The sequence below is a fragment of the Hoplias malabaricus genome, chromosome 8 (genome assembly GCF_029633855.1).
Source record: "Hoplias malabaricus isolate fHopMal1 chromosome 8, fHopMal1.hap1, whole genome shotgun sequence".
Taxonomy (NCBI): domain Eukaryota; kingdom Metazoa; phylum Chordata; class Actinopteri; order Characiformes; family Erythrinidae; genus Hoplias; species Hoplias malabaricus.
This window is the reverse complement of record NC_089807.1, coordinates 23583413-23610933: the sequence shown is the minus strand read 5'-3', so window position 1 is coordinate 23610933 and position 27521 is coordinate 23583413. Positions and strand designations below refer to the sequence as shown.

General features: G+C 37.7%; 2 protein-coding genes across 3 annotated transcripts; both read right to left on the bottom strand.

Annotated features, from left to right (window-relative positions):
* Window positions 1-208: 208 nt before the first annotated feature.
* LOC136705044 (androgen-dependent TFPI-regulating protein) lies at window positions 209-2577 on the bottom strand. The gene is made up of 4 exons (XM_066678263.1): window positions 2425-2577; window positions 2188-2319; window positions 432-533; window positions 209-328 (listed from the first exon to the last, which is right to left on the bottom strand). Exons 1-4 carry the CDS (start codon window positions 2575-2577, stop codon window positions 209-211), a joined length of 507 nt encoding a protein of 168 aa, XP_066534360.1.
* A 743-nt stretch (window positions 2578-3320) lies between these two features.
* On the bottom strand, window positions 3321-26816 carry fam83ha (family with sequence similarity 83 member Ha). 2 transcript variants are annotated; one of them, XM_066678402.1, is made up of 6 exons: window positions 26768-26816; window positions 23997-24447; window positions 22450-22614; window positions 13517-13641; window positions 7488-13425; window positions 3321-6687 (listed from the first exon to the last, which is right to left on the bottom strand). In XM_066678402.1, exons 2-6 carry the CDS (start codon window positions 24438-24440, stop codon window positions 6682-6684), a joined length of 6678 nt encoding a protein of 2225 aa, XP_066534499.1. In that variant the 5' UTR covers window positions 24441-24447; window positions 26768-26816; the 3' UTR covers window positions 3321-6681. The 2 variants fall into 2 exon arrangements, with proteins under 2 accessions (XP_066534499.1, XP_066534498.1); XM_066678401.1 differs by lacking the exon at window positions 26768-26816 and having other exon boundaries at window positions 23997-24528.
* Window positions 26817-27521: the final 705 nt, after the last annotated feature.

The following is a 27521-nucleotide window of genomic DNA, read 5'->3' as shown; positions in this document are numbered from 1 at the left end:
ATAAATATCAGGCAAACTCATTCCAAAATGTTTGGAATAGTGCCCCATTATTCTAGAGACCACTGAGTGTCTTTATAAATCTATAACTGAAATTTGACACCTTATTAACAAATTTTAAATAAACTTGGAATGGGAAAATGTCAACAAAATTTTGGTTAATTTGTGTAGTGGACCAGTAGGACACATCTAAAGAGAAACAATAGTACACTCACCAGCCTGAGTAAAGGAATCCAGCAACACCAAGAGCAGTTATACCATTTCTGCTTTTTGGGTAGATGTGTGGCTCAAGTATCACCTCTCCTAGCAAAATGGGAAGAACCAGAGAATGCTGCCATACAGAAAAATGGAAAGTTATTGGTCTCTGAGTTAAAAACAACATAAAAACTCAGCAAATGTACAATTAACATTACAACAATATTTGATCCACTAACCATGGCATGGTTTGTCCATGGAGGAAAGAAACCATCCACTGAAGCTGGGTAAACAAGTTGGCGATCATAGGTACATATTCCCCAAAACATCAGGACCACCAACTAAAGAAAAATAATAATAAAATTGTTTTAAAGTTGATTATTCTTCCAACAAGGAATTTATTTAAACATATTTAGAGATGGGCTAAAAATTTAGAAGTGGAAAGGGTTTTTGTACACCACTAACTGACTCCTCAAACCATTGATTTACAGCTCTTCACTGTTTGAACATGTAATTCTACTTAATTACATTAACCTGCAACCAATGAGTGATAAAGCTTTGTAATACTCCTATTACTACTGAAAAAAAAAGTTTTCATTTGTGTCCTTTAATTAAGTGGAATTTATTGAAGACAATTCTTATACAGCTTCAATAGCAGCTAATTTTACAGTTCAGTTAAAATCTCTCTCCATAAAATAACACCTCCTACATATGTTGTGATGTGTTTGTTTGTACATTTCTCTCAAACTAAAAACCTAAATTAACATAGCACAGGCCCCTCTGTTCTATTTTTTGTCTGTTTTTTTTTCATCTGAACCATGTGACTAAAAACAACCTATTGCCAACAGGTCAGTGACATGATTGTTCTTAAAAAGAAAATTTTAGATGGGCTATGTCCTTCAGAAATACAAATGGGGAGGGGTCCATCATTCTGTGGAAAGTTCATGGGAAAATAAAACAATTAAACAATGATCTTTCTCAACTATAAATGTTCAAGAACTTGGGGATTTCTTAATATAAAGTACATAATATCATTAACAGATTCAGAGTTTTCAGAGAATTCTCTGTATGCAATGGATTACGTCTCAAACCACTGTTGGCTGGCTGTGATCTTCGGGCCTTCAGGTGGCACTGCATTAAAAACAGATACACTTTTGTAGAGGGAACCACTGCATTGGCTCAGAAACATTCATGGTCTATAAACACAGTTCATTGCTGCAATTACAATGCAAGTTAAAAGTCTATCATACAAAAAGTAACCATATATATAAACAGGATTCAGAGACACATTTTTTATTTTTCAAGAAATGCTAATCCAAATTCTGCATTACAAGTTACAAGAGCAGTGTTAGAGTTGCTAAAGTAGTTCAAACCCATTGAAAAACATATGGCATTATGAAATTAATATTATAACAGAGAGAATTGTGTTTTTGTTTACATTTTGCCCAGCATTCCAACTTTTGTGGAAATGGGGTTTGTAGGACCATTGTAATCCAGGTATTATTGTAATATATTATTAAACATCTATGTAGAAGAAATCTAGTAAATCTATTATTTCTTGGCCATTAATGCTGAGCAGCATGTAATCATGCACAAACAAACCTACATGTAATCATTTCCAACAAATTTGAGGCATTGTGCAAAATGTAAACAAAAACAGAATGCAATGATATTCAAATCATTTTAACGTCCAGTTTATTTTTCAAAAAATCGTTTAAAATGTTGTCTGTGTAACATTTTCAAGCAAATATAGTGATTTGCAAGTCATTACATTCTGCTTTTATTAATATATAGAACAGTTTCCCAACTCTTCTGAAAATAGGGTTTGTACATTATAACGTGCATCACACTAAGCTTGAAAATACTGAATATATTGGGAACAAAAAAATAAAGTATTATTTTATCCTAATTCCTGAACCTCAGTCCTTGCAAAAAGAAATTATATTCCAGAGAGATATATTTCAAAGGGATCTCTAATAAAGAGTACAATCTCACCATTCCTAATGGAAAAGCAAAGACAGAGAACAAAAAGTCCTTCATTAGGCAAAGGAATGATACTTTGGAGCGTTTTCCCAGTGGCTGTAGGTCTTTCATAGCAGCCAATCCAAAGAACACCATCTGTACAATCTAGACAAAACATGAATAATTTTATGTTGTGTTTGAATGTAAAGTAAATGTAAAGTGTTTAAATCTAAATCATGCAGTGGCAATATACAAGTAAACAAATCTTACCAGATTTATAAAAGTGAGATATTTCCATGGTCCACCATAAGGAAAAATTCCATCTGGGAGGTCTTCTTTCTTTTTAGCAAACAGATAACTTACAACAAACACGTACCAACCAAAAGCAGCAAGATGATACAATGTTTTCACAAGGCCAGTCATATCTAAATTGAATCGTCAAATAAGAATATTAAACAGTGCCATGGAGTGTATTTTACTCTGCCTTATTAGACTTTTCTCTAGGCTTTAATGGATAAATGCTCATCTAACAGAACAAAGAACACTGTTCTGGGGAATTAGCTCCAGATCAAACAAGCAGTCCTTTGTGACATAATAAATACCCTTAGGCATTTTTCTCATTTTACCTCATAATGTTCCAAATTTAAATACATGATCTCATGTGGAATGCATAATTTCTGCATTTTTTTTAGTTCTTAGGCACTGTTCATTTTTATTCCCTTCATCATTTGCACAAAAATATTTAATTTTTAATAACCAGACTGCAAGACCTCACAATCACTTTATACCTTCTTCTTGATATGGGGCGGCACGGTGGCGCAGCAGGTAGTGTCGCAGTCACACAGCTCCAGGGACCTGGAGGTTGTGGGTTTTTGCTCCGGGTGACTGTCTGTGAAGTGTTTGGTATGTTCTCCCCATGTCTGCGTGGGTTTCCTCCGGTTTCCTCCCACAGTCCAAAAACACACATTGGTAGGTGGATTGGCGACTCAAAAAGTGTCCGTAGGTGTGACTGTGTGTGTGTGTTGCCCTGTGAAGGACTGGCGCCCCCTCCAGGGTGTATTCCTGCCTTGCGCCCAATGATTCGAGGTAGGCTCTGGACCCACTACAGCCCTGAACTGGATAAGTGGTAACAGATAATGAATAAATTGATGCAATGTTTGCCCCATGCAAAATGAAGAGAGGAGACAAATCTGGATGCAGTGAATTTCTTTATTAAGTGCTCAGGTTCCAGGATGAGGTCTAGCAGATCTAGAAGCTCTCAAAGATCACAAAAGTCTGAATTGAAAACTAAGACGCATCTACTTAAGTACCCCATTGTATGACGCTGTGGTAAAACATAAATATATTCACCAGTTGTAAGACATAAGATGTCTTAGAGTTGACCATATTTGTCTGACTAAGTTTTGAGGTATATTCTGGTTAGTGAGTGTGTTAAATGCTAATAAGAGTGGTTTAATCCTACTGTAGAAAAATTAATTTACAACACAGTCCTTCACAGCATGATTAATGTTTTGTTGCCCTGCCCCAACTTTTGTTTCTGGCATTAGTTTGAAAAAACTTTTTAAAATTTTAATTCATCATAATTTTTCCATTTAATCCATTTCAGGGTCATGGTGGAAACAGGGCAAGCAAAGAAGCCCAGGCATCTCTGTCCCCTGCAACTTCTACTGCACACACCGCACCAAACCTACAGTCAACTTCTCAAGAACAAGAACACAAAATACTTGAACACCTTCAAGTAAATATTTAAAATAGAGTTTAAATAATTTTCACATCACTGAATTGTTTTTATTTCCATTTTGCTTTTCATTCCAACTTTTCTTGCAAAAACTAGTTTGTAAATTGGAGATGTGCACCATATCAAGTGCAAAGTCAGTCCCCTGGCAAAAAATATGTAATCACTACACCTAGAGCAGGGGTCAGCAACTTTTACCACTCAAAGAGCCATTTGGACCCGTTTCACACAGTAAAGAAAACACTGGGAGCCACAAAATCCTTTTGAAATTTTACATAAAATAACACTGCATATAACAGGGTTTTTTTTTTGCCTTTGTGCTATGAATAAACAAACTATACTGTGTTGCATTTATGAAATTAATGAACGACTGTAGAAAAATGAAATAACATTTCTGCATGCAAAAAAACATTTTTAACTCCGAAAAAAAGACGTTGGGTTGACGGTTAAGTAAAATACTCAATGTCTATTTGAGTCCTTGTAGTAATGGGGGAAAAAAACGCCGAACTTAAATTATCCACTGGCAGCAAACAAAAATGCTGTCCTCTCTCTGCGTGCCATCATTCTTTTACTGGCGCCGTGCAGTCAGCTGTCAAAAAGTTCAAGAAACCACACACTGGCGGGTGGAAGTTGTGCACGTTGGAAGTTGTGACGTGTATTAAGAGCGACAAAATATTTTAAATATTAAAATATTTTAGATGTTACAAGATCGCCATAATCTTCATAGAATAACATTTTGAAAATGAACGAACCAAAATAAAATACATATTAATTAAATACTCAGTAATTATTTTCAAAAGCTGAGCCGCATCAGAGGGATCATGCGGCTCTGGAGCTGCGGGTTGCCGACCCCTGACCTAGAGGATGTTCACGCAGATTTGTAATGCCATAGCAAATATTCAAACAGTTTGAGTAAAGCTTTGGTTTATTTAATAGCTAAATGCCTTGAACAAAGTAAATTATTTGGATCAATGGAAAGTTTTTCAGACAAGGAAAAATATTGCATGTTTATTTTTCCAGAGTTATTGTTTTTGTAGAGTTACAAACATATTGATCCAATCTTGTCTAGTTTTTGTGCACCAATTTCTGATGGACACTCTTTATAATCCTTAAAGGAAATGTGTACATGAAACGAGTTGATTACTGAAAGTGAATGTTTGCTTACAATGTAATGTTAATTAACATTTCACTGCACCAATAAATACAGTTATTGGAATTTGTGGTCTTCAAACAGCTTTCTTATTTTGACCTCAAATCTCTCGCAAAATATTCTCCATCCTTCCACTGTAAGAATTCAACTTATATATAAATTTAAATATGCAAATTTAACATTTCATATAAAATGCATAAAAATACACATGATTTTTTTTTAGAGGTGGTATATGTGACATTCTGCCACTAGATCTCAGACTAGAGTACGAAAATCTCAGATTCGGAGATGCTTATTACTCAGCCTTGACCTTCCATTCAATGACACCTTCTTGCTCCTTGTGTTCTCAATATGGTGCCCAGAGAAACTGGATGTTAAACAGAGTTGAGCACAATAGAGCATTTATACCGCACTGTATATATGTCTGTTCTTGCATGTAGAGTGCTATTTGGTTGGTCACTCACTGTCTTATCTTTCGGGGAGGTCAAAACACCTATTAGCAGATATGGACACAAAAATCAAAGAACAATATACAAAGTGTGTGTGATTTAATCCTTTGCTTAAGGTGCCTTTATGCCACTATATCTTTATATAACAATGACTGCTATATTGCAGCTTGCTTGCTGTTTTAAATGTCAGATATATTGCATTTATATATTTATATACTATCCAGCCATACATAACTTTATGACTAGCTCCTTGTTTCTACACTCGCTGTCCATTCTCTCAGCTCTACCGACTACACCGGAGCACTTTGTACTTAAACAATTACAAAATGAAGGCAATCTGTTGTTCTGCATGCCTTGTTTCCCCCCTTTCACCCTGTTCTTCAAATGGTACGGACTCCCTTAGGCTTTGAAGGAGATTTTCCTTGCCACTATCACCTCACCTTGCTCACTTGGGTCTAGAAATTCTGTAAAGCTGCTTGTGGCAACACCTGTAGTAAAAAGCAATCTATAAACAAAATTGAAACAGAAATTTGACAGGTCGGCGGTCATCATGGTATGACTGATACATATATAGGCAGCAAATGAATACGAACTATTTATAACTGAACATCAATGGTCAGCAGTTAACACCATTAAATACTGTATGTTAAATGTTTAAACAAATTTAAGTCCTGCTCACATAAAAACAGAATGTGACAAACATATCATTTAACCAGTCATGAAAAAAGCTTATATTCTGTATATGTTTTCCTTTATCCATCATTTCTTTTTTAAACAAAACCATTTTGTATGTCCACTATACAACTAAGATATTGAAATATCAAAGTACTTTCCCAGAAGTTTTGCAAGCAGTATATGTTCCCTATACTTATATACAGGGCTATATATGCTCTTACACAGTTTGTGGAACCAATTGTGGAGAGCACCCTGCAGAAAGCACCCTTAATGTTTGACCCTTTTGCTGAGCTAATACTACCCCAGACTATGTGCATTTATGTAATCACTTACAGTTTCAAGCAATTTACTGTTTCTTTAGCAAACAAGCAGATTTTATATTGCAACATCCAAGAACCCAGCAGCTGTTTGTCATACAGTATCTGCATATTCCAGAATTAATACTTCACAAAAGCTGAAGTCCAGTAGTTTTCCAAAATAAAATTTCACTCTACTGTTCCTCTTCTTTTATGCTCCCATTATGCCTAAATATCAAATGCAAACAAAGCACATATTAGCCAAAAAAATAGCATCATTCATTTTTTAAATCAAACTGAAAAATATATAGAACTACTGTAAACATACTTTACCTTTAACCATGTTATAATAATAGGGATGAGTTTCCTGAAAACACGAATTATGAAATCTCAAACTAATTAGAAAGAAGTTATTTCAAACACCATTTTGGAATTTCAAAGGTGTCTTTTATCAACGTTGTAATGCATAAATTTACAGTTTTTTTATTGACCAATCTCCTGGACCAGTGCAAAAAATCAAAAGTAACTGAAAATTGATTAAATGTTTTAATTAATTTTCTCCCCGATTCCTCATATTTCATATAAACTTCCTCTGAAACATGTAAATTAGTAAAAAGTTTATTTTCTAACTGCTGCTAGAGCACAACACCACTACAGATCTGAAGATGCATGAAGGAGAGCACTAACTGCAAGGAGTTGTTAATCAAGGCTAACATGGTGCATATGATAACACCAAGGAGAGTGCGCTGTCTTTTGCTCTCATGTACTCCTGGCATCAGATGAATGAGGCATCATCTGTGATTTAATTGGCGATCTCCCAAAGATAGGGCCAATAGTTTACTGGTATATTCAAAAATATTTTGCACTCCAATAACCAGCTTTCAGGCCATTTATAAAAGGGTGTTCTTAAAATTGAATTAATACAGTATTTCACATTACAAAGTTTGGGAAACTCACACCAAAACAGTAGCATTTCACAATTTTTATTTAAAAATGAACAATTGGATAACATGAACAATTTTAATTACCTCAAAACGGCTGTAAACTTTTTTCTCTTTCCTCATGCTCTCCATCCTTTTAAGTAACTTTTCCCGCTCCTCGGCTGAAGCCCTGGAGGTCCACGTTTGATGCCTACTAGGTAGATAACCAGAATTTTTTTTATCTGTATTGGAGTTCACATTATCCACCTCTTCTTTAACAGCATGTGTGCCAGCAAGGGACATCTTTGTCATTCTGCCCTCGTTCTTTGCTGATATCTGCTCCAAAAGAACCTTTGTGTCATCCCTAAGGTTGCTACAAGACAGAATATTTACAGTAGAGGATGGACAGGGTGGCCTGTCTGCAGCAGGAGACTGCTGACTGACTAAATCAGTGCATGTTTGTAGTTCTTGAGACTGCTCCACATTGGTGCCTTGTGGTCTTTCCTTTGAATTTTGCTCCATTTTTTTATCCAGGTTCTTAGGAACCTCCACAACCACATCCCACACTATGTTTCTGGATGCCTCTTGAAGCTGTATTTGTTCTTCTGTGCATTCCTTGTTGTGCTCTTTATCCTTACTTTCAAATACAGAGACACGTGGTGAATAGGTAATATCCTGATCTGTTAGGTTCTCTCTATCAGACTGGTTTAGGGGTTGGAAGAGTTCTGACGAAATAGTATTTACATCATTATTAAATTTTATATCAGCACAGCACTGTGTACAGGTTAGCATTTGGGCCTCAGGTAGTTCTGGGGTGGAACCTTTTTGAATTGGGTGATCAATTGAGCTATATTCTGAAGTTGTAAGGTTACTAACAAGATTGGATTGAGAACAGTCATTCAGTGAGTTAAGATCTGTCTTAGTAGTGTCTGAGGTTGCAACAGAGAATAAGATACTAGTAGCTGGTTCAAAGTTGTCAATAGTTGCAGTCACTGCAATACAAGAACTAGTTTTTACTGTATTATGCTCTGCAGGTGTGCTTGTGTCTGCTTGAGTAGGGCTGGCAACAAAGACCGTCTCCACTGTACTATTTGCACACAAGCCTGTTTCTGATGCCGTGCTGCAGATAGTTGAAGTTACATCTGATAAGGTTGTGTTAAGTGGTAAAGACGACATGTCAGATTCATGATGTCCAGTGATTTTATCTATTTGCCATGCGCTTGTGACTGGGTCAGTTTCTGTTATTGTGAGGCTTAAATCTGAATTAGATTCTGGTAAGGGATTGTCACCTAAGCCAGTGTTCAGAGAATTTGGTTTGGCTGAGAAATCCTCAGGGAACAGAACATTTGCTGACAGTGTTGTTGCAGAATCATTATCTTTTTGAGACATGTATTTGGAAGTGATGTTGATTGATGTGCAATTACTTGTTGTGGATGATTCAGAAATAAAACCAGATTCTATTGTTGTTGGACACTGTGATGGAAGATGAGACTCTTCAGTGCTGTTACTACATACAGTCTCTGGTGACAGAAGTCCTGAAGTGGGTATACTCATAGATTGTTTGTTTCCTGCTACAGTAAGAGGGATAGAATCTTTTGTGTCAGGCCTAAAGGAGGAGCCAGAAGTATGTGGGCCAGAATCAACCTTTGTCAGTGTAGATGGTGCCAGTGGTTTAGTACCTGTTAAATTAGTGCTGGGACAGAAGCAAGGCTCTGAATGGATGGAAATATCTGATTTAGTGTCAGGTTTAGGACGACTCACTGTTTCAGTGAAATATAGGGAAGGCCCTACCATGGGTTGTGGTGAAGAACCAGTCTGTTTTAGAGGGAGCTGTTGGGAAAGTCCCGTCTCTCTTTCAGTGGGATGTTGGGATAGACCAATGTCTATTTCTAGGTAATTCTTGGAAAGACCACTTTCTGATGCAGATTCAGGTTTAGGAGGACTTGCCATTGCAGTGCAAAGTTCAGTTTCTGTGGGATGCTTAGATGGGTCTGAACTAAGGGATTGGGAAAGATCTGTCTTAATGTCTGCTGCATTGGGAGGCTTTTCAATGGATGGTTGGGAGGCAAGAGTTTCTTTCTCAGGGAGGTGTTGGGTGGCACCAATTTCTATTTCCAGGGGATGATGGGAAAGACCACTTTCTGATGTAGATGCAGGATTGGGAGGACTTTCCATTGCAGTGAAGGTCCAATTTGCAGGTTTGGAAGGTCCAATTTCAGTGGGACACTCAGAAAGGCCTTCACTGAAGGATTTGGAAAAATCTGTTTTGCTGTCTGCTTCAATGAGAGGGGCTTCTGTGGATTGTTGGGAAGTATCAGTTTCTGTTGCAGGGGGAGGTTGGGTAGTCTCTTTTTCAGTGTGATGTAGGAAAGGACTAGCTTCTATTTGCAAGGGATGCTGGGACAGACCACTTTCTGATGCTGATTCAGGTTTAGGGGGACTTGCCATTGCTGTTAAAAGTTTTGAAGGTTCCATTTGAGCCGGATGCTTAGAAGGGTCTGAACTAAGGGAGCGTGAAAAATCTGACTTACTGTCTGCTGCATTGGGAGGCTTTTGAATGGATGGTTGGGAAATACCAGTTTCTTTTGCAGGGGGATGTTGTGTAAGACCAGTCTCTTTTTCTGTGTGATGTTGCGAAGGACCAGTTTCAATTTCCAGGGGATGCTGGGAAAGTCCACTTTCTGATGTAGAAACATGTTTGGGGGGACTTGCTATTACTGTAAAAAGTTTGGAAGGCCCCATTTCAGAGGGACACTTAAAAAGATCTCCACAGAAAGACTGGGAAAGACCTGTCTTGCTGTCTGCTACATTAGGGGACTTTTCATTGGATGGTTGGGAGGTACCAGTTTCTTTTGCAGTTGGACTTAGGGAAGTATCAGCTTCTTTTCCAAGAGTTTGAGAAAGACAGAACTCTTTTTCAGTGGGTTGTTGTGATGGACCAGTCTCTTTTGCCATGGGATTTTGGAAAGGCTCAGTCTTTTTTACTGAAGTATCTGTCTCTACTTCTGCTGGATACTCTGACTGATGCAGGGAAAGACCTGTTTCTTTGGCAGTGGGGCAATGAGAAGCACCAGTCTCTTCTGCACTAAAACATTGGGAAAGACCACTATGTATTCTTCGGGGATGTTGGGGAGGACCAGTCTCTTTTGCTGATGGGTGCTGGAATAGCCCAAACTCTACTTCAGTGGGATGCTGGAAAGGACAGTTCTCTTTTACAGCAAGACATTGAGAAGGACCTATCTCTTTTGAATGTTTTGAATAACTTGTCTCTTTTGTTGTGACATGATGGGAAGATTTGGTGTCTTTTACAGTGGGTGAGAAGGACTCTTCTGTAGTGGGATACTGAGAGAGGCCAATGGTTTTTGCAGAATGATTCTGGTTACTGTCTCTATTTTCATCTTGGCATGCTACAGGGGGATGTTCATTGGGAGCAGTCTTTTTTGTAAGCATATGTTGTCTAGTGTCGGTCTGTGGAGCAAGGCTTGTCTTGGCTGAAGTAAAACATTGGGGAGGTTCAATCTCACCTGGAACAGGATGTTTGGAATACCCTGTCTCTGTTGCACCTGGATACTGGGAAGTAATTTTGTTTGTTTTATCAGTTTCTACAGAATAACAAGAACTTGGCTCCATGCTGCTGGGTTTAAGGGGTAAGTTAGCCCCTTTGACAAAATGGGAAGAAAGGGAATCTGTAAGATTATGCTTTAAATGTTTCGGTGTGAGAACAGCTGGTAAACTAGAAGCGTCTGAATTATTAATACAGGGTGATTTTGTCTTTGGGGATATAAACTCAGAGCTCAACTGGGTCTTTGTACATTTGGGGGCTGTAATTTCTCCTGGGCTTGTATCACAAATACTCTTGATTTCTACTTTATTTGAAGATGAGTCAGTTAGTTGTTGCTTAAGCTTTATTTTTTCAGCATCTGTGGCACTTGTAGGCATTGCTCTACAAGGAGTGTAAGACTTAGAAATATTTTCTTGTGTCATGATAATATCGGGGGATAATTTGTGCTTCAGAAGTTTATCAGGTAGGTTTTGTAAATTATTTGCCTTAGTACAAGAGTCCTGAGAAGTTTTAAAAGTGTCCAAAGGCAATTTTTGTAGAGATGTAGGTATCAGGGCTGTGGCAGCCTGTGGGTTTTTTGATGTGTCTAAACAATCTTTTTCTTCAACTGTGTCAATGGGGTGCGACCTGTATGGCTTATCGTGTTCTTTGTGGGCACTGTCTTTGGTGGCCAAGCTTGCAAGTTCAGCTTTGCGTTTTGCAGCTAACTCCTTGAAATATCTCAGTCTACAATCAGGATCATTCATATCAATGAGGGGCACTGATCTGTGCAAAGTAGCAGTTGGGAGTTGAGTTGTTTGAGAATTTTCTGCAAGGGCATCTTGAGGTTGAACCTTGGTGTAAGAGTTTGCTTCTTGTTGAGAATCCTTTGTAAGAAGTTCAACAGACTCATCTTTTTCTCCCTCACAAGTTTCTTCTTTTCTGTGCATGTTTTCAGAATCAGTCTTAAGAGCAGGATCTGAAGATGTGTCACTAGATTTTACAAGATTACTCCATTTAAAAAGATCTCTCGTTGCAGCTTTCTTTTTCTCCAACATATTAGAAACAACAGTACAATGTTTTGATGGGTCATCCCCATTGTCCTGGCTAAGGGGATTTCTAATATCTTCTAAAGTGTTAAGTTCAAGATTAGAGTTAAAAATCAGTGAGTGCCTTAATCTTGAACTTCTTTGGAAAGCTAGATTGGGCCTCCTCCTCACAAATTCTTCACAAATCAAATTTGTGTCTTTGGATTCTCTGTTTTGCAGCTCTTCTGATTTGTCACCTTCCGTATTACAAGATGACTCTGATGTTGTTGGCGGGGTTGGTTTGGCATTTGTCGAAACTGTCCTGAAATCTAATGGAATGCCAAGTCGTTTCTCTGGCTGAGTTAAAGTGTTCAATGGCTGAACAGGTAAGTACATCTTCTTAGAAGTGGGAAACCTGATGATTTCGCTATTGTCTTGTCTTGCCTCTGTAAATTCTGGCTCATGTGGTCTTCCCTGCATGACATAGGGTACACAATCAGACGAGTCAGTTCTTTGAATATCTGATATGTCCTCCTGTTCTGGGGGCTGAAGTGCAGTAAGATAGGAACTAATCCTCCAGTCTCTTAAGTCTCCTTTTTGGCCTTGTTTGTGAAGTACTTTTAAAAAATATTTTGATTCTGTTGGGTTTGGCTGTGTTGGAGATGTCTGACATGTGTAACTTTGACCCATACTGTGTCTCCTGTGAGTTGATTGACCAGGCACTAACAAATTTCCAGCAGGTCCTGTCTCCACAGCAGAACACGTATGTAGGTATCTCTGTACATGGTCATAATCACCAAGGGTTTCTGAATCATCAATCACATGAGGAAAATCAGGTCCTGGGAAGTGATCTAATTGATGGTAGCTGTGGTCCCCAGATTTTCCATAAATATGATAGCTAGGGTCTGGGTCTATCCTCTCACTGAAATATTGTTCCCTGGGAAATTGGGCACTCTGGGTTTCTAAACCCTCTATATTTTGCTTTTTGTTTACTGTACTAATTGGAGGATAATGTGGTACTCCTGGATACACATGCCTTCTGAATCCACCCATTTCCTTTGTGTGCTGGACTTTCATAAACCTTCTCTGGTCCAGGTAGGAATGCTCCCCTCTAAATTGTTGATGGTCATGTGTTGGATGAAAAATATGCTCATCTTTGGAACTGAGGATTGTTTCACTTCTCCTAAATGGCAACATTTTTGACTGTACATTTATATGATCTTCAGATGCATGTGCAGGCCATTCTACATGCATGTGTTCAATGGCTGGATATTCTCTCTTATATATATGGGGGGTTTCTAAGCTGTGTCTTACAGGGATGTTTCTGTAATCTTCCACAAATGTCACAGGATTTTCAATCACCAGAGGCTCTGAATGGGCATAAAGAATTCTAAACTCTTCATCAAAGTTAGCCACAAGTTGTCCAGTAAATACATGAGCTAAGTAGCGATGAATCTTCTCAAAACACCACATAAAGCTGCAAAAATGAAGAAGATTAAATGAAAAAAAAAAAAAAAAACAATTTTGTTACTGACACAATTTTACAAATAATGTCTGAATAATGCTACCTGTAGTTGCCACTGAGAACAATTCTACAGTCCACCAGCACAAATCGATTCATCATCTGACCTTTGAATGATTTTCCTGTATGGCAAAAGTAGGTGCTTCCAGAGACAATTCGAATTCGCAGGAACTAAACAGAAAATAGGAGATAAGTGATATAATCCAACACCAGATAACATTTATTTCCTGCAAATGATATGCATCCATCCATCCATTATCTGTAACCGCTTATCCAATTTTAGGGTCGCGGGGGGTCCAGAGCCTACCTGGAATCATTGGGCGCAAGGCGGGAATACACCCTGGAGGGGATGCCAGTCCTTCACAAGGCAACACAGACACACACACACACATTCACGGACACTTTCGAGTCACCAATCCACCTGCAACGTGTGTTTTTGGACTGTGGGAGGAAACCGGAGCACCCGGAGGAAACCCACGCAGACACGGGGAGAACACACCAACTCCTCACAGACAGTCACCCGGAGCGGGAATCGAACCCACAACCTCCAGGCCCCTGGAGCTGTGTGACTGCGACACTATCTGCTGCGCCACCGTGCTGCCCAAATGATATGCAGTTAAAAGCAAATTTAGAAAAGAAATCATTTATCTTTATTTATCTAAGATTTACAACATTACAAGCATTAATCCCAATATACTCTATAAAAATCACTACCTAATCTAAATTCAGAAGCCACATATACCAACTAAAGTGCTGTAGACAATAAACAATATTTGTTTGCTTATGGTGAAGGATGCAAATGATTAATACTTTCTGCATATTCAGGAATATAGAGAGCAGCTTGCTTCCACACCAAAAAAAAATCACATATACACCAGTGGCGAATGCTGGTCTTTCAAGGAGGGGAAGCTCAATTTCGCTCAATTTGTGTCAGTTTATTTATAGATAAATTCTACCCTCCGTTCCTTTTCAAGAAAATGATCTGTGACCCTGTCGTACCAACAAGGTGCCTTTTCCAGGGACTTGACTAGTGTCCTCTCAATGGCCAGCAGAGCTAGGCTGCTTAAATGGCCTTGGCCCATGTGAAGTGTGTCCGCCTGTGCTCCCACAGATCTTTACACCAAAGGATCGCTGATTCGCTGATTTCGCTGTCAATCAAAAAGGGATTCAGCCTCAGACAAATCATCCAATCACCATGCAGAAGCTGAGCGTCCGGGCCAGCCGAGGCCAGCCCACTGCCCCATAGACCCCCAGAGACACTGAGTGTCCGATGGGCGGGACAAAGCCCAGCATTTATCCAAAGACTCGTCTCGTTTCGCTACTGAAATCTGTTTAAATCACTGAAGCTGCGGGAAACATTGAGAGGAAAGCTGCATCTTTACCAGTGATAAGAAGCTGATTCTGAACAAAAGTTGAGCACATGTATGTAGATACATGTTTTAATGAAGCATGATACAGTACTCTACATTCTCTTCACAAAAATATTCGCTACTGTTGATAACAAGCATTCTAAATTTCTACAAGTCTAACTGTATGTCTTATGTTCAAATTCAATTTCTAATTTCCTACATATGTTGGACACAAAATGTGACAGTAAATAACTGAACAAAACAAACTCAGAATATAATTTCACGTGCATATTTTAAAAATTAATCTGCATTAAACTAATGACTTTTTTATGAGTAACTAATGAGTATTTTTTATGACAAGTGGAAAACAAACCCAGATACAATCTGGAAACAAAACATATGTTACTGTCAGGTAAACAGGCCCTAATGCATGTTGAAAACATTAGGGGATTTATATTTCTTGTAAAAAAAAAAATAATAAAAAAAAACACTGAAATTAAGAAGACTTTTTTTTTTACAACTAAGTTTATGTTTTTCTATTATTACTGATACAGTACAGAAAAAAAATTACCTTTGTGTACTGGTACCATATTGATCCATATTGACCATATTGGAGTTTTTTTCTTTTACTCATTCAAGTATCACATTAAAATTGAATTAATGCCTCCATTTTTGTTGGGTAGATGCCCCAACAACAGATTTAAACTCCGGTCCTCTATTTGGGGAAACAAACAATATGCAAGAATGGACTTAATGCAGCGCCACTAAGGAAGCCTGAAAGCCTTAATAATAAATATATAAATGTAAAAAATGTCTTGAACCTCAGACCTTGGGTGTAAGGGGGAGTCAGATGTGTTGTGCTGAAACCCAAAGTAAATCCATATTTGGACAGGACTAATTTTACGTGGGAGCTGGTGTTATGTCATTTTACCATCGGACGTCACTAACGTTTATAGTGGATTGGCACTTGATAAATATCTTGGTGAAAACAACAGAGATGTGAGTGGTTAATCAATTCACGCACATCTGTCAGCAGAGTTGACTACAGTTCTGTCATGTCTAATCGCACAGGATTAATGTTTATTAATATTAATATTAAGAGGGTTAATATTTTTCAGGAGGACTTTTTTTAGCAGACTTTACTTATTCATTTTGTTTAAAAACTAAAGAGGAGGACAAAGCTCAAACAGAGAGGACAGGGCTCAAAACAAGTGAAAAGAGATAAAGGAAACCTGGTAGAAAGCTCTCGCATTAAGATGCTCAACCATTTTGCCAGAGCTCAGAAACAAAAACACAGAAATGTGTGTTTGTTTTAATGTTTATGAAGCCCCATAGCAAGGGGCTTTTGTCCTTGAGGTTTATTATATTTCTGTGTGACCAGATGGCTTGAATCTCACGTCTAATGAGGAAGATCATGCTTAATATAAAACATACTGAACAAGGTTATAAAAGGTCTATTTTGATAACAGATATATAGATTTCACTAACTAAACTACAAAAAAATATATAAAAAAAAACATTTTCTTATCTGTACTCCAAGCTTCTGGAGGTGGTGTTTCTTGCTGTCATACATTGCAACATCTGATACAAGCATTTTGTTAACATTTTATGCCCCTTTGGCATCTGAGTGGAACAACATATATTCTAGCTCCAGAGCCCACCCAGAAACACTGGGCCCAAGTATATGAGGTACACTCTCACCTCATTCACTCAAAAATTCACATCAGAAGGCAATTTTGAATAGCCCATCTCAACTGCCAATATGTGTTTTTGGACTATGTGAGGTGAACAGAACACCCAGAGAAAACGAACACATCAAACTCACAGACAGTCACCTGCACTGGGACTGAACCAAGAACCCTGAGATCCTGGAGCTGTGAGAGAGTGACTCTAACTGCAGAGCCACCAGAACACTCACAGTGTAACATAAATATTTCATAAATTTCTCACTCTTATTTTTACTATTATCAGAAGAACATAAAGGACATTTAGGTACTGTCTTCAAGAAATTGAGTGTGTTTACATACACTTAATAATTAGATAACTGCACGATCTGGAAATAATTTAATTTATGCTTTGCAACAGCGAAAAATAAAACAGAACTTCATGACAAACTTCCTGCTTTGTCTTCTTGTAAACGTGTTGCTAGTCTCACATTGCTAGAATCTGGTACCTTTCGCGCTTATCGTGGCCAAGAACCACCTACCACTGCAGGAAAAAGAATTTGACTGACACAAAAGGACTGATCTCAAATCTGCAATTTTGTCATGATGTGTAGAAGGAGACAGATAGAATTCAACTGGCAGAATGCAATGAACGTATCAGACTCTCCCTTTACTGGTGGATGTACCAAGCTCTTAGATGCATATTCACAGGGAGAACAGGGGTAAGGAAGTGATATACTATTTTATACAATTTTTAGATTGTTATTACATCTGTATGCATATGCAGAAGGAAAAGCAAAAATTAACCACAGTATGAGTATACATGCATAATCAGATAACTGCAGGAATCTGATTGACAAAATTTACATGCACTTAATAAAAAACATTTTAAGTGGAACAGTCTCACACCATCAAGTGCAGCACACCTGGCTGGCAAACTAGGTCTTATAATGCAGATTACAAAGCCACTCCTTGTTTGCCCATCCCTGCTGAATTTTAATCTACCACACCAGGATGTGATATTCCCTCTCCATCAGACCCAATGGACCTAGATGTACTAACTGACTACTTAGAAAATACCTGTCGATCTACTTTAGAAAAGGTAGCACCACTTAAACATAAAAGTATAAGACAGAAAAAGCTCGCACCATGGTATAATGTACTTTAAAACAAACATCACGGAAACTAGAGTGGAAATGCCGATCAACCAAGCTGGAAGTCTTCCATTCTGGAAGGACAGCCTTATAGAGTATAGAAATGCCCTTACTAAAGCTCGCTCAGCATATCTGGCTTCGCTGATCTCCAATAATAAAAATAATACGAGAGCACTGTTTAGTGTGTTTTCCAGAACTACAAAAAATCAAGCAGGTTCCGAACAACTAACTCTCACCAGTAAAGATTTTATGGACTTTTTTCATAATAAAATTAAATAAATTAGACAACAAACTCAAGCCACAGGATTAAATCCGACCTGGCTGCCACCCAATGTGAAGGATATAAAACATAATGTAATTGTAAAAGAAAGACTTGAAACCTTTTACCCACTCCCACAGTTAGAACTAGAGAAGACTTGATTGCACACTTGATGCAATTCCCACAAAAATGCTCAAAGAAGTACTACCAGCTATTACCAATCTTCTTTTAACTATAGTAAACTCATCCCTTAGCCTGGGCCATGTACCCAAAGCTTTTAAACTAGCAGTTATTAAACCTATGATCAAGAAACCAAATCTTGATGCTAGTCTAATTACAGGCCTATTTCAAATCTGCCATTTCTGTCCAAGATCTTAGAAAAAGCCGTGGCCCAACAACTTAGTTCATATCTACATAAGAATCATATATATGAAAAATTCCAATCTGGATTCAGGCCACATCATAGTACAGAGACAGCTCTAGTCAAGATAACAAATGATCTTCTTCTTGCCTCTGATCAAGGCCACGTATCCCTGTTGGTGCTTCTTGACCTCAGCGCAGCCTTAGATACAATAGACCACAATATTCTCCTAGAAAGGTTAGAAAACATGGTTGGAATTACAGGGACAGCCCTATTATGGTTCAAATCTTACTTAAGGGAACGTTATCAATTCGTAAAAGTAAACAATCTAAATTCAAATTATTCTAAAGTAAGATTTGGATTTCCACAAGGCTCTATTTTAGGACCATTATTATTTACATTATACATGTTACCGCTAGACACAGTTATAAGAAACCATGACATTAACTTTCACTGTTATGCAGACGACACGCAATTGTATATTTCAGCCAAGCCCGATGACAAACACAGATTAAAGAAAACAGAGGACTGTGTAAAAGACGTGAAAGGCTGGATGTTGCTATGATGAAAGATAACAAACCCGTTTATTATGCTCTTTGGCAGAGGGGAGATCAAACAAAGTGGGGAACAACTGTGGGTGATAATTCAGCTTTATGGCTGTGGCGCCTAAACGGCAAAGCGTTATCTCGTGTGAAAATCAACAGATGGCAGCGCTGACTTAACTCGAGTTGACCTCCGGGTAACCCATCCGCACAGGACGAACAGCATGGACCAACAGCGACCCCAAGTGGACGTTTGCGAAATCGTGTTTCGCCCTACTGACTCCTAGATGCACACCGAGCAACGAGTGTTCATAAACATTGTTTTATGCAAATATGTATTAATGTCAGCCCCTTTTGTTGTCCTTAGATGAACGTGTACCAACCAATGAAGTGATGTGTATTACTGTTCCAATCATGAAAGAAAGTTTCTGTCTCTAAATAAGAAAACGAATTAATATCTTCTAACATAATATTGTAGTGGGATGTAATCATAAAGTACCCAAGATATATACATGTAGATGTTTGATATTAATAATCCAGGACACATATTATGCTATACCACAAGTACGTATAGCTAATTTTTATGTTATTCAATTTTGTGTATACGTGTATCTTTTCTCTCTCTCTGAAACGTGAAACAAGTCACGTGAGCCTCAGACCCAGGATCCAATCAAAGGAAGGATACCTCCCAGTTGGGCGTGACCGCGCCACCTCTGAAAAGAGTGTGCCCAGACCACGGCGCTCACTTCTATACTTCTAACTATACTCTGCTTCTGCTCTTCTCTTCTCCGACATCTTCTCTCTCTACTTTGTGCGCTCTTACGAGCTCTCTCTCTAATTATCAACCTCTCCAAGCGAGACGTTTATCTTCCTTATGCCAACGAAACAAAGACTCTAAAAGGACCTCACTCAGCTTCCCAGGAGACGTCTTGCGCTAGCTAGAGTGTGAAAGAAAATTTACCAGTAACGTCGAGTAATTCCGAATAATCCTTTGTTCTTTTATTGTATTTATGTTTTATAATACAGCCTCCACGTTTACTCAGATCACAGAATACTGGATTTTTAATTGTTCCCAGAATTCAGAAGGCCTCAGCTGGGGGAAGAGTCTTTTCTTATAAAGCCCCCCAACTCTGGAATGATCTTCCAGAAAATGTTCGGGACTCAGACACAGTCGCAATCTTCAAATCTAGGCTAAAAACTCATTTGTTTAGTTTATGTTTTGGTAGTTAATGCTCCCCCATAGATACATAGATAAAGGCGGCAGATCTGGGGTGTCCATGGACACAGGGAATTATAGTAAACTGAGACGCTGGTGCTTTCATCCCGCCGCTTCACGCGATCATTCAGGTTTGTTGACGGTGGAGCGGAGGGATGCCTGTGTTTCAGGATGCTCCCGTGTCTGTGTGTCCTTCTGGTTCTCTCCTTTTAGTTAAAGCTGTCATATTCAGATCTGCCGGAGTCATTAGCCACACTCTGGAAATGTTCACATTTTCTGCTTTACAAACACCAAACAGTTCAAAATTCATTCCATCCCTTTACATTTTTCCGAGTAAACGACTGCCCTGTCTTACTGGAATTCTGTGAAGCTGCTTTGTGACAACATCAGTTGTAAAAAGCGCTATACAAATAAATTTGATTTGATATTCAGATAACATGCTATTTCAAGAGATAATTAATTTTATTAGGTTTGCTAAGTTAAGGTTAGACCAACATTCTGTAAAGTATTAGATCATCAGGAGCAGGGTTGGGCATTGTTGGCAATAATTACTGACTACTGCTCTAATAGAACATTTTTTCCTTAGTGTAACACCTTCAAACATGAGAGTGAATTTAACCTTCTAAAATAATGCACAATGATTACTAGGTAACTGCCTGGTTGTACATTTACATACATTTTGAGATTTTTTGTCATTGTTCCCCAGAATATCATGAATGCACTGGTCAAAAAAGTAATATAATACTCAAAGGAGACATCTGCAATTATTCTCTCTGGTTTGTTTACATTCAGAAGTATAGTATATTTTAATGTGGAATGGTTAATTCATTCATTAATTCATTATCTGTAACGACTTTTCCAGTTTAGGGTCGCGGTCCAGAGCCTACCCGGAATCATTGGGCGCAAAGATCACACCCTGGAGGGGGCGCCAGTCCTTCACAGGGCCACACTTACACTCACACATTCACTCACTCAAAATACTTTACAAATGCATAAATGTTAATCCACAAATTAAACACAAGTCACATATATGTTTCACTAATCACACAAATTTATACATCCCAATCTGTCTCTCTCAGTCTGCAATTTGTACAAATACAGTTACATTCATAAATACATGTTTTTGGTTTTCATAGATATATCACTATTTTATGTGAAAATAAATGCATACATAAATACATTTACGTTGTAATATATTTTTAAAGTCGAAGTCTAGAATTTACAATTTATTTGTAAATTGTAGAATCTTTGGATTTTGAGACTTTCCTTTCGCATTTCACCCGATCCAAATACAAATGCAGCCTGATCCACAAATGTGGCCAGCAGGCGAACAAGCCACTGCTGGGTGGCACTGTTGTTTTAGGACATGGGGGCCAACTTTTATGGAGACGCATTTGCGCAACATTTATTGTGGAAGTTCGAACAAATATCCCCCAAGCCCCTGAATTCAGCTTCATATCACAGACAGTTGGGAGCATGGGATCACTGTGAAAAGCTTTTGAAGGTGCCCTCAATTTAACGACATTAAAATCCAGCGAAACTTCTCTAATTTCGCTGCAGACTAGGTTTGTCAAATAAAATACGTTAAAATCATCCCGTATTTGGACTAAAACCATGTTGCTTATTGCACTGATATGGAACCGATATGTTTCGTAATTTTGAAATTGGATTGTTAAAACGGGTGATTTGTTTCAGACAGATGCTCTCCTTCAGCCGGAGGGAGTGGCAGATACCCCACGGCTCCGAAACAGAATATGCACTTCTCATTGGTCATAACATTTATTTAGCCAATCAGCAGCCAGAGTTTACTGTCAATCATTTACTGCGGCAGCCAATGGAGTCATAGTCCCGCCTACAGTGGGTTGTTTTCCCTGGGCCCTTGAGTTGTTTAGTTTTGTAGTACTTTCAGTAATGCAGTTAGCCATATCCTGAATTTGGAGAGTTAAGTAATCCGTTAAACAAAAATAAGTCAATATTACCCACCTATGGAGCAAAAATAGAGCAATATTCTCATTTTGGTTTGTGCTTTTCAAAGTTTGGAGATCTCTCCATTGTCTCCACATCAAAATCTCCACATGCCAAAGTCTAGAATACCGAGACAGTTTTTTTATATTTATCCGTTTACTGGCACTGGGGTTTCGTAAACACATTAGATCGGTTTCCAACACGCAAACAGATTGGAGAGCTAACAAATATTGAGGAAACATCCTCAGAATATTATAAAAGGTGTTTTTCGATTAAAATCATGAACATTACAATTAAATCTTAAGTATCAAATTAAGTAATGTAATAATGTCACATTCTGGACTTATATAGCAACTATAGCAACTTCTATAGTTTCTATCTCTCCCCATAGCAAAATATGCTTTGTTAAAATGTGATTCATGTTAATGATTAATTCGTCAAATGAATAGGGTATTAGACAAATACTTACTTTAATCTCATGCAGATTGACCCTACAGTTGTTTGCCATTGCAACAAAGTGGTGAGAATTCATCTCATCCAAAAGAATATAAACAGCCACATTGCGCATTGCTGCATTGAGGATATCAGCAAAGATGTCAACATCTGTAAACATGTCCATTGCCACGGCAACCACCTTTGGTAAATACAAAATGAAAGGCACTTCATTCTTCCCTATTACACAATACAACAATAAATCAGTTGTCTCTTCATGAACATATGTGACTCAAAGCATATACACACATGGAAAACTAGTACATGTTTCATTACAGTTTACTGTGTGTGGGGCCATTTATATTCTTCAAGGTGCAATCAAAGTAAATTGAAGTTTAATAGTGTTTTCCCAGGGTACAGGTGTATACAAAATGCAAAGATATAATTACAAATATAATGCATTGAAATATTGAAAACAATTGTAACTCTATACTTCATAGAGATCATTACAAAGACAACATATTATGCATTGAAACTTAGAAATTGTTTAAGACACCCATGCATTGTGTACTAATGCCTCCATGCCCTCATGGATGCTGGCATTTGGACAGTGCATCAATACCATGCCCTATCCTTTTTGCACAGAGTATGTGATATCCATGGGTTTTCTTGTGAGAAAATTGTGAAAAATACTATGTTCCACTTCACCTTAGTTTATCTTTAATGAGCTCAGGCCCAGAGAAGGCAGCTGTGTTACTGGATTTAGTATATATTGTTTCATCTTTGTATGGTACACTTTTAATTTGCATATGTTGATGCAGCCACAAACGGTTTTCTCACACATTGCTATTTGGAAGTGATCCTGAGCCCATGCTGTGATTTACACCCCATGTAATGTTGTTAATGCAGTGACACATTAGGGCCCAAAGATCATAGCCCAAGTCTTTGCTTATTTTCTGTTGTGAAACTTCATTCTTGAATTGTTGCACTATATATACTACTGCACATTTTCAGAGTGGTGAACCCCACCCCATCTATAATTTTGAAAGATTCGCCTTCATTGTGATGCTCATTGTATACATACTCATATTATTTAAATTTTGCTAATTATTAGTTATGACAAGTTTTACACAACTTCATTAGAGTTGTGTCCCAAATTTTGAAACTTGCTACTGGCATCAAAATCAAATTTGGCATTTATTTGTCAAAAATCAGTAACAGAAAGTACTTGTCTTTTCAATATATTGTCTTTGTAATATTTTCTATTAAATATAGTTTCAATGATTTGCACATCACTGCAGATTTGATATACAATATCCTCAGTGACTCACGCTTGTGGAAACGGCTGTATATATTGATAAGCTTATGTTACAAAGTACAAAACCTTATAAACATATTGGACTCAAGATATCTGAAGTCAAACTAATTAAAAAATATATAATTGCAATGAAATGTGGGGCATTTATATTCTGACTAATGGTACTGAACATTTTCTTTGGGTGTACCAAAGTTAGATAGTTTAAGGCTTTTCTCCGAAAGCATTAGTGTGTATAACTAAATAACAAATTTAGTAGAAAAACCTACTTGTTGTGCATTTTTAATCATCCTGCGAACTTGCTCCTTGATACTTGGCATTTCAGGATCAGGAGGGTTGACCAGTGTTGTAATTTCTGTGGGTCCAACAAATCTTTGTGGTGGTGGCCATCCCAAGTCAAGGCCTGGGGCATCAAGATCTGACTGAGTTGGCCAGTAAGTGTCTGAGGAACCATCACCTTCTCCAATCATGTATTTCCTCTCTGGCTGTGCTCTCTGCAGTGGCCCCTGCAACCTACATTTGATGTACCCAATCTCTGGCTGAGATAAGAAGTCCACCACATTTGCTTCATGTAGAAACCCATAGTAGCCCTCTATACCAGCCTCAATTAGGGCATCAATAGCTAGACGATATTCCTCACGGTAGTGCGGAGGCAAATAGTTGGGGTCCAGAAGGTTGTCTCCAGCTGAGGAACACTGAGATCGACGAGCCATATTCAGCCTGGTGGAGTAAAAGTAAATTGCACATTCGTTTCTTTTTTTGGTTCTTTTCATAGCTTTCTATATTTTGTTTATTCCAAAAACTCAATATCATTCATTAATTAATTTTCTGTAACTGCTTTTTTTACATTTTATTGAGTAAATTAATTCACTACTGGAATCCTATTTCTATGAAGTGTAGTGTATAAATAATTTTTTGTCAGGTATTGCCAGGTACATTTGGTCAAAGCAAAATATTCCCAGATTTGGTTTTACCTGCTAATTTACCCACTGAATTGACCCTAGAATTAAGGGCTGTTAAACAGTTTTTCTCTTTTTGTTGTGGTCATGATTAATTTGAAAAGCACTGCTCTCCGATTGTCTGTAAACTGTGAGAGACTGCTATGGTTCACACACAATCTGCATGTCCAAAAAAACTGCTGTGAAACCTGACCCAGGTGAAGAAGCATTGAGGCATCCAACAGTATAATGGCCCTGTCACTTTTATGCAAATAAGCTGTTGTCAGTCATGCCCCACCCATCCCATGTTTACGCTGATCATTTACCAGACTATATGTTCAACACTGAGTAGGACCCAGAACAAGAAGAAAAGGAGCCACCTACACACAGAGCCGGTTCAGACATTACTGGGGCCCTAAATTTAATTTTGAACTCTGTGCCAAAATGTGACCATTTCTTGACAGTTGCACCTGATTTCCACTTGTACTCTCCCTACTTTTTTGGCTTAAGAATAAACAACCAGCCATATACAGAACAAAATGTGGTGTAAACAAACAAATCCAGGTGCCTGTAACTGCTTCACTGTTTAAAGTGTTTAACAAAAACTTTAACTATGCCGGTGTTAGTGTGTTTGTGTGAATATAGCCGCAGCATTTAATGTGGAACTGAAATTTTGAAGAACTTAGGTTTTAAAATTTTAGACTGTACTGGTGTGTTTGGTGAAGTTTAAACGAGTACTAAACAGTATAAAACATCAGTATATGTTCACTATTCAGTTTCAAAGTTTGGTTCATGGCACTGCGAGGCTTTTAATGTCATGGAGAGCAGCTGTTATATTCCTGTGGTTATATACATAGACAGTTATCTATTAACAACTCAAGAACAGTCACAGATTTACCTCACTGCTGTTCCTGCAGCATAAACGCATGGAGTCTTTTTTTCCTCTTTTCATTTCCTAAAGTATTGTTTCTCTTCATCTTCTGATTACTCTCCCTAACTTAAGATGAGGGGGCACTTGTTAAATTGCGGGACCCTACACAACGTGCGTAGTGAGCGTATTGGCCGTTTTGGCTCTGCCTGCACAAATACCTTTACGAATGCAAATTTTATGCAGATTTCCCTAGTGTGACATTACAATAAAAGAGCCATCCAAATGACTCGTAGAAGCATAAGATTCCTGACACCAAACTCTTTCAGCTGACTCACAGAAAACGAATTTATGTTTTTTTTTTCATGCTTGGATTGTTTATAGGAGCAGCAGAGATCCAAAACCATTCAAAAAGTGAGTTTTGCATTATATGTCCCCTTTAAGTAACTACCCTTGCTGACATTTTTTGTTTGTTTTTCGTTCACCATTTTACCTATTTGTTTATTTATTTATTTATTTTTGCCTAGGCATATATTTTCATATTTATTTCTGTATTTCCTTGTCCTTATGAAAATTAAGGAGTTGTCAATTATGTCAGTGTCTCCTCATTCTTTGCAAGCCTTGCTACATCATGAGTTGCTACTAAAAGGCTTTATACAGGATATAGCCAGAGACCTAAGACACTTGACACTTTGCTGACCTGGATGTAAATCCAGTTGCAAAAATTTTATTTCTTCGTGTGGAGTCTGTGCCTGATAATTTTTTCCATAGTTTTGACTCCACATTTTTCAGCAGTTTGGAAAAAATTTTTAGTTTAGTTTTTTTTAGTTTGTTTTTGTTTTTTATCTTGCAAAATTCATACATCTCCTAACCAAAATATGTTCTTCTCACACACTGCCTGTAGATGCTCTGAACCATTTGGTAGCTTAGAAAGTCTTGTAAGCTGAGCAAGTAAATCTGAGCTGCTAAATAGAGAATGCCCATACCTACAATAAACCACTCTCCCTCTGGTCTTCACGTCATGTAAAAAACCTATTCAGCATGAGCATTTTTTTACAACGATTCTTTCCTATACCTAGTACTGTTCCACTTCCTGTCTTGACAAGTAATTGTGTTTACGTATATGATCATACCAAGCCTTACTGCCACTGTTCCTTTTTTTTCTTTTTCAGTGGTCGTACTTCTTGTTCTTCCATGTAATATCCTGTTTGTTCCTGCCTGTTAATGCACTTACCTTGAAATCCTTGTCTGTCTCTGCTTTTCTGATATGTTCTTGTTGGAAATGTCCTATGAGACAACACTGCACATGAACTCTATTGCCTAAAACTGTTAATGATGATTACTTGAAATTTCCCAAATGGTTACGTGAAAATTAATGATTTCGTCTGAACTGAAGGTTAAAATATAATCAATTAATTAGCATGGTGACAAACTTTTTTTGTCCTTTTTTTAAAAATATAATTATAATAATCTCAATTGCTTTAAACTGAGTATATCCACTGTTGGATATGTTTGCAGTTAGACAAATGATAAATGTTTTCAAATGTTTAAGTCTTATCTTACTGAATGTAAAAATGCTATATCTATGGTAAGGTTTTACAAAGATTTTCAATAAACCACTCTCCCTCTGGTCTTCATTTCTAAGCATGAAACTGAAAAACACTCTACATTATCATATTATTGTACAAACAAATAATAAAAATATTAAATGCAATATTAATCAAATGGGATAATGTGTTCATTATAATGGGATAATATGTGCTGAACAGAATATTATCTCAATTAGAGTGCAGCGTAATAAAAACATCATTAGTTTTTCATAAAGCGCTACTGTATTAGGTGATGGAAAGAACAATGTTTGGTAAAAATCCGCTGAGATGTTAAAACCCTAAGGCTTTTTGAGGAGTTAAGAAACAGATATCTAGTGTGTCTCGGGACAAATCCTGCCTACAATAGTTTAGCATAAATAAAATTGTAAAAAAAAATAG